General features: G+C 34.8%; 1 protein-coding gene across 3 annotated transcripts; it reads left to right on the forward strand.

Annotated features, from left to right (window-relative positions):
• Positions 1–3,341: 3,341 nt before the first annotated feature.
• LOC107858449 (BTB/POZ domain-containing protein At1g30440) lies at positions 3,342–7,626 on the forward strand. Of its 3 annotated transcripts, none has more exons than XM_016703110.2 (4): positions 3,342–3,914; positions 4,653–4,722; positions 5,290–6,513; positions 6,852–7,626. In XM_016703110.2, exons 1-4 carry the CDS (start codon positions 3,856–3,858, stop codon positions 7,404–7,406), a joined length of 1,908 nt encoding a protein of 635 aa, XP_016558596.1. In that variant the 5' UTR covers positions 3,342–3,855; the 3' UTR covers positions 7,407–7,626. The 3 variants fall into 3 exon arrangements, with proteins under 3 accessions (XP_016558596.1, XP_047261071.1, XP_016558595.1); XM_016703109.2 differs by having other exon boundaries at positions 3,383–3,914; positions 6,828–7,626; XM_047405115.1 differs by lacking the exon at positions 4,653–4,722 and having other exon boundaries at positions 3,382–3,914; positions 6,828–7,626.
• Positions 7,627–7,869: the final 243 nt, after the last annotated feature.

Here is a 7,869-nt window from a genome sequence, read left to right on the forward strand (position 1 = left end):
CTGAAAATAATGAAGTGATGAGATCTCAAAATGTTATGTTGCATTATGAACCGATACAAAATGATATATCATTAACGATATCTTTGATACGATATTGGCGCAATATTGTAAAAGATTACGAGGATCTGAATTTTACATTTATTTAAGCATGCTGACGTAGAAACATTTATCAAGTGACATGAAATGATGCATCTTGGTAAGTATAAAACTTATTTGATTTGCAGTCCAGATATTTGAAGATATCACTCATAAAATGTTGAATATTGTTACTTGATAAAACATATGTGAAAAACTTTTAAGGATTCAAAATGCTTGAAGCATATAAAAGTTTCTGGAAAACTTATTTATAATCCTTATATTGTATAAGCTTATAACTTGAAAATCATTGGAATTCTTGGAGAGTTTTCAAAGAAATAGATTATTTACTGAAATTCGAAATATATAGAGTTGAATTGGTTATGAAGTACCATATCTTAGTGCAATTGATGCACTCATGTACCTTGCAAATACTACAAGGCCTATGGCCTTTTCGGTTAATGAGTTAGTAAGGTATATTTCTACTCCTACTAGGAGACATTGAAATGGGATAAGATATATGAGCTTATTTTATTCTAAAGATTGTAGTCCCGATCTTACTGGTCATGCTGATGTTGGGTACTCATCTAACCAACATAAACCTCGGTCTCAAACATGCAATGTGTTTACATATGGGGATACTGCCATATATTGGAGATATACAAAGCAGTCTATCATAGCCATCTCATCGAACCATGCGAGATTATAGCTATTCATGAAGTAAACCGATAATGTTTGTTGTTAAGGTCCACGATACATCGTATAAAACTCGGTCTCAAATAGGTTATGTATTCATATGTGGTGGTACTGGCCATATCTTGGAGATATACAAAGCAGTCTATCATAGCCACTTTATCGAATCATGGTGAGATAATGTGTATGGTTGAGGTTCATGATATATCTCATTCGAGAAAAATGTGGTGTGAAATATGACAATCTACCTATAATTTTATATGAAGATAATGCATCATGCATAGCACATCTTAATGGAGGATTCATAAAAGGAGATAAAACGAAGCACACTTCCTCAAAGTTTTTGTACATATATGAGCTACAAAAGAATGATGATATCAACGTGCAATAGATTCGTTCACGTGAAAATGTGACTGATTTATTCACTAAGTCTTCTCCAATTACAACTTTTAAGAAGATGGTGCACAAGATCGGGATACAAAGGTTCAATGATGTTCTCATTAAGGGGAGTTAATACGCGTTGTACTCTTTTTCCCTTATGAGGTTTTGTCCCACTCGGTTTTTCTTGTAAGATTTTTAATGAGGCAACCGATATGTGTATTGTTAGAAATATGTACTCTTTTTCATTCACTAGATTTTTTTTCCTACTGAATTTTTTCTAGTAAGGTTTTAACGAGTCACATTATTTATCTAGACATTCAAGGGGGAGTGTTATAAATGCATTTATATTATAGTGAATGTCTATCAAGATATATCAAGATCTACTTTGATATCTATTAGGATTTGAATCATCTGTCTTTTACTCAGACTAGGAGTAAATTTTCCCTATAAATACAGTGATTTTGTTCATTGTATTCACAATCTGATGATCTCTCATCACCCAAGTGAAGGAATAAGAATTACTCTCTCTACTCTTATTCTTTATTCTTTCTTGCTTTATAACAAAAATATAATTTAACATGTGATTAGAATAATTTAGTTAATTTAACATGTGATTAATATTTTCTTTAAAGAGAGTACATACATATAGAGAGATATTAGTATGGTATAAAAAAATATTAAATAAAATAATATAATTAATTTAACATGTAGTTAGTAGTAATAATTTTTCTTAAAAAATGTAAACAAAAGTGATGAAAATTATTTTGAAATGGAGAGGACCAAACAGCATTAATCAGCACTATTGAGATTTTCTTGTACTTCCATGATGACTTAAAACTAGGGGTGTACATAAATATCGAAAATCGAATCACATTATTTTTGTTTTTCGATTTTAGATTTTTTATTTTTTGATTCGGATTTTGGTTTATTTTTTTTATAAATTCGATATTTTGGTTTGAATTTCGATTTTTAGGTTAAAGTAATTTGATTTTTTGGTTTAAATCAAAATTTTCAATATACTCTTTTTTTAATTATTATATATATAATTATATATAATATCTATTTAATATGTATGATAATTGATATTTATTGCTAAAGCCCAAAGCGTCAAACTGGGCAAAGCCAAAAAAATTCAAAACCCAAATAGTCTTCAGTCCCAAAATCTTCTATCTGATGTTTGTTTTAACCTTCTTGCTGTGTTATCTTGCCTTGTTCCTTTTTAGTTTTCAGAAAACATAAGTGATGTTGTTCTTGGATATGACATCATTCAGGAATGAGTTACACAGATAAGTAATCCTTATACAAACACACTATCAATCTATAATATGATAGCATAAATTTACGGAGGCATCCTGAAGACAATGCCGAATACTTTATTCTCATCATCATTGGACACTGACATTATTTCAGCACCAGTTTTCTTATGTTTACTGGTTAGTCCACTTAGAAATTACTCCCTCCGTCTCAAATTATCCATCCAAAATTGAGATGGTACATTGATTAAGAAAAATAATTAATAACATACCTAATTTATCATAGTATCTCTATTAAATGATGTTTATATTTTAATTTGAAGAAAAAGTAATTAATGGAAAGGATAAAACATGAATTTTTTTTTTGTCTCTTCTTGATTAATGGAAAAAGACAAGTAAAATGAGAAATCAAATAATAATTTGGGATGGGTAATTTGAGATGGAGGGAGTATTAAGCAGGAAAATTAAAAAGTATTTAAAACATTAAAAAATAGTCCAATTCACAAATATAATTTAGCCCATTACACATTTCCAAAATCCAAAAATCAAAATTATTAAACCAATATAAATTCGAACTGAAATTTACATAAATCGAATTGAACCGTACTAATTTGGTTCGATTTTCGATGCACCTAATTTCATAATCGAAAATTAAAAAATTTAAAATAAAAAAATCGAACTCAAATCAAAAACCGAACACCCACCCTTACTTAAAAACATAAATGCTAAATACTTCACTCATTTTTGCTCTCTTTATTTTTTATAAGTTAATTACTTAATCAAATTAATTTACTTTTTAAATTAAAATTTAAATATTTAAAAATATATAAAAATATTAATATAAATTATAATTTTTATTAATTTAATTAAAAAATATATTTTAAAGTACTGATCAAAATTAGTATCTTTTGACTTTAAAAAAAAGGGTGCAAATGGGAATGGATGGAGTCAAAATTGCTCCTTCCGTCTCTTTACTTATATATTTTCGTTATAACAACTAACGAGTCTCGAGGGACTTGGTTTGGACTGTGCCAGATCGAGTTGAATTTTGGAATCTTCTGGTGAATACGAAAAGAAAGCTCTTTTAATTTTTTTTTAATGTCAGAAGAACTGGATTACTAGTGTATTTCTTTTAGTGGGTTGGAATTGGAGGAGTTGACCTAAATTTGTTGTCTGATTTGGGAAAAAATTCTTCTTCTTTCTTCCCCCCCCCCCCCCCCTCCCCTCTCTCCTCGTAAGATTTGTATCTGAACTGAGATTTTCAAGAACAGATAAGAGTTCTTAACTGGGTATTTGTAGCTTTTGAAGAGGAGAGGTGCATTTTGGCGGCTCTGGGAGCAAGTTTGGTTTTCTCAAGGATTGTGATTGTTTCTGAGGCAGCTCAAGGGAGGCAATTCGGTCATACTTGTGTGTTTTGGTTTCTAACATCGAATCTAGTTTTCATTCCGAGGAGATGGCATGTATGAAGTTGGGATCCAAAACTGATGCATTTCAAAGAAAAGGACAGGCCTGGTATTTTTTTTCTAAGCATTTTGATTTATAATTGACATTTTTCTTCTTTTTAAGCAACGAACATTCTTGGTCTGGCTTGTCTACTTATGTAGTAGCCTATGTTGAAATAAGGAAAAGTGAGCAGCTTCTAAAAACCTGTAATTGGGGGGTTGGTTCATCACTAACTTTTCATGTTTTGAGCTTGTGATATCTGAAGAAAAACAAAAATGTGTTCTCCTCTTGGTTAAATTTGTCTGTTCACATCTCACTTTATTGTAGATCTGTTGTTTAAAATTTTGCTTCCATCTTGATTGACACAATACTTTTACATTTGAAAGTAAGGAGGAAGAGCATCAAACAGTTACTGCCCGGGGGGGGGGGGGGGGTTATAAAAACTGGAAATCGGACAGAAAGGGAGGAAAATGCTCCTTTGGGACAAAATAGAGTACGGCCTCTGCAATGGTTTACTCAAATCCTCTTGAAGTATCGTTGTATATACCAGCGTATTAAAGTTGGATAAGAATTTATTCCACCAAAAAGCAGTGTGTTGCATGCACACCTACCAATTACCATGTAGCCCGTAAGAAGCCTACATAAGACAGTGTGACCTCAACCTGTAGGTTTCAAGATTTTCTTCCTGTATATTCCGTGATTCACACCATTCCAGGCTAATAAGTATTTTCCCTTGCATGTTCAGGGCCTCAGGGGTTAGATTACTTTTCTAATTTAACAACTTGCCTTTTGCTGGTATATTGGTAGGTTCTGCACAACTGGTCTCCCAAGTGACATTGTTGTTGAAGTTGGAGAAATGACTTTCCATCTTCACAAGGTAAAGTTGATCTCATGATGTATAGGTCATCTGCAGTATTGGTACTTCTCTTTCTTCTGCATATGAATGATGTTTCCTCAAATAGTCTTTTCGAATGTCCTTCCATTTGCCTTAGATTTCTGCTGTCAACAGTTCTGGTACCTCTTGGGTTGCTCTCAAGTACACCTTATTCATGCTTGTTAACTATCTGCTGTAAGAAAAAACAGTTATTCTTTCTTCATCTTTTTCGTTGGGTACTTCAGAGATGCTTTTCGCTTCTACATTTGACGAAATCAGGTAGAAGTCACATAATTTGGTCACCTAATAATGACCTGTTGCCCTCTACTTTAGTTTCTTCGAGCTAGCTGTTATGCTTCCAACCAAAAGTAATGTCCTAAGACAAAAAAAATATGTCAACTTTATCAAAATGTTAGCCTTTTCTGCATTTAAAAAATACTGTAGATCGTACCTGAGCACAATTTCAAATTAGTTGGATTGTATCGAGTTCCTTAAAGCTTGTCAGATAAAATTTAAAGTTCGATTGCAAGGTAGATAATTAACCTTTTAGATTTGTCTCATTTTTTGCAGTTCCCATTGCTTTCTAGAAGTGGAGTTATGGAAAAACGGATTGCAGAAGCATCTGAAGGAGAAGATGGCTGTGTTATTGAACTCACTGACATCCCTGGTGGTGCTAAAACATTTGAACTGGTAGCTAAATTTTGTTATGGGGTTAAACTAGAGCTTACAGCAGCAAATGTTGTATACCTTCGATGTGCCGCAGAGCATCTTGATATGACCGAAGAATATGGAGAGGGAAATCTGATATCACAGACTGAGTTTTTTCTTAATCAGGTAGTTCTCCGTAACTGGAAAGACTCTTTGAAGGCACTCGAAACCTGTGATGATGTTCTCCCATATGCTGAAGAACTCAAAATTACAAAAAGGTGTATTGATTCATTGGCTGTGAAGGCATGTACTGATCCCAACCTGTTTGGTTGGCCTGTGATGGAGCACGTTGGCCCCTTGCAGAGTCCTGGAGGGAGTATCCTATGGAATGGAATAAGCACTGGAGCTAGGCCAAAACATTCAAGTTCAGATTGGTGGTATGAGGATGCATCGACTTTAAGTTTACCTCTTTACAAGAGGCTAATTTCTGCAATGGAAACTCAAGGCGTCGAACAGGAAATTGTTGCTGGTTCCCTCAGTTATTATGCTAAAAAGTTCCTGCCTGGACTAAACAGGCGACACACCTTTTCTGAGTCCTCTAACCATCTTGCATCAGTTGGTTTAGGTTCTTCTGTATCAGAAGAAGATCAGAAGCTTTTACTTGAAGAGATTGATAATTTACTTCTCATGCAAAAAGGCCTAGTTCCAACTAAATTCCTCTTTGGCCTACTGAAAACAGCCTTGATTCTTCGAGCCAGTCCCTCGTGCATATCAAACTTGGAGAAAAGGATAGGAATGCAGCTTGATCAGGCCACTCTTGAAGATCTCTTAATGCCGAATTTCTCTTACTCGATGGAGACACTTTATAATGTTGACTGCATACAGAGGATTCTTGAGCACTTCTTAGCCATGGATCAAGGAACTGGTGGTGAATCACCTTGTTCTATTGATGATGAACAACTGATGGGTTCACCATCTCTGACACCAATCACTATGGTGGCAAAACTAATTGATGGATACCTTGCTGAGGTTGCCCCAGATGTTAACTTGAAGCTTCCCAAGTTTCAGACTCTTGCTGCTTCTGTTCCCGAATACGCAAGGCCATTGGATGATGGCCTTTATCGTGCAATTGACATTTATCTCAAGGTGAATTTAGTTTGCTATTCTTTTTTTAGTTTTGATAATTGCTATGTATACTCTGAAGTAAATGTTTTCACTATGCTATATGCTTACTGCCATTTGAAATCCGATTTAAGCTCGACCCTGGCAGCCTTAGCTTCAAGTGGCTTGCTTGTATGGGCATGTCTAACTGGGTGCACCAGTTTAGTGATTGAAATCCCCACTACCGGTGACGGGCGGCATCAAGAAATCGAAAAGAATGATCACTGAAAAGTAAATCTGAATATAGACTCCAAAGAATGCTGTTTGCCTTTAGTTTTTATTCAGATCTTTCATTTCAGATTGTAAAACTTTTAAATATGCAGTCACATCCATGGTTGGGAGAATCCGACAGAGAACAACTCTGCAGGCTCATGGATTGCCAGAAGCTCTCCTTGGAAGCTTGTACGCATGCTGCGCAGAATGAAAGACTGCCTTTAAGGATTATAGTACAAGTACTCTTCTTCGAACAGCTGCAGTTGAGAACATCCATTGCGGGATGCTTCTTAGTGTCCGAAAACCTTGATGGGGGTTCAAGGCAGTTGAGAAGTGGCACGGTCGGACCAAATGAGGGGGGCTGGGCTACTGCTGTGAGAGAAAACCAGGTGTTGAAGGTGGGAATGGATAGCATGAGGGTACGTGTGTCGGAGCTCGAGAAGGAGTGCTCAAACATGAGGCAGGAGATTGAGAAGTTGGGTCGATCAAAGGGATCAAGCACTTGGGGAAATGTATCCAAAAAGTTTGGGTTCAAGTTAAAGTCACAAATGTGCAGTGCTCAGGAGGGATCTGTTAGTAACCAGAACAAGATAAATTGTAAGGCTATAAAGGATGATGACAAGGCAAAAGATAATATCAAAAGCACAAGAAAAACTTACCTATAGATGAATAATTCTCTGTTTCAATTCTTTGAAGGATCTTGGTTTGCTCCTGTTTAGTTTTAAAATCTCCAATTTCTTTGTCATATAAATGTTGATTAGGTTCTTTGACAGTCTCGTCTTTGTAGACGACATTAACATCGTCAAGTGGATTTTATGTATCTTAGTTAAAATCACCTGTCGCTCTCTTTCCTTCTACAATAAGTGCAAACATCTAAATTGCCCACGTTGATGTGTTGTAGGCCGCATGTGTGAATGAAGAACTTTTGCTTTCATGTTTTCTCATTATGAGTGTCGCAAGGTACACAGATTTTGATAACCCTACCTAACTGTTCTTGGGCTGAAATTGGTAGAGTGAACACGTATTTTGAAAAAAGAAAGTGGAGATACCAGGTTGAATTGCATTGTCTATAGCTCGATATTCAATTGAGCAGATGGATTCTATTTGGAATGTTCTTTTTTCGTTTCC

The sequence above is a fragment of the Capsicum annuum genome, chromosome 2, assembly GCF_002878395.1.
Source record: "Capsicum annuum cultivar UCD-10X-F1 chromosome 2, UCD10Xv1.1, whole genome shotgun sequence".
In the NCBI taxonomy this organism is placed as follows: domain Eukaryota; kingdom Viridiplantae; phylum Streptophyta; class Magnoliopsida; order Solanales; family Solanaceae; genus Capsicum; species Capsicum annuum.

Bases quoted from the DNA above. Each gene is read 5' to 3' on its own strand.
- LOC107858449 (XM_016703109.2), top strand. From the start codon at position 3,856: ATGGCATGTATGAAGTTGGGATCCAAAACTGATGCATTTCAAAGAAAA. The intron at 3,915-4,652 runs GTATTTTTTTTC...GTATATTGGTAG, and splicing joins CAAAGAAAAGGACAGGCCTG to GTTCTGCACAACTGGTCTCC. The intron at 6,514-6,827 runs GTGAATTTAGTT...CTTTCATTTCAG, and splicing joins CAATTGACATTTATCTCAAG to ATTGTAAAACTTTTAAATAT.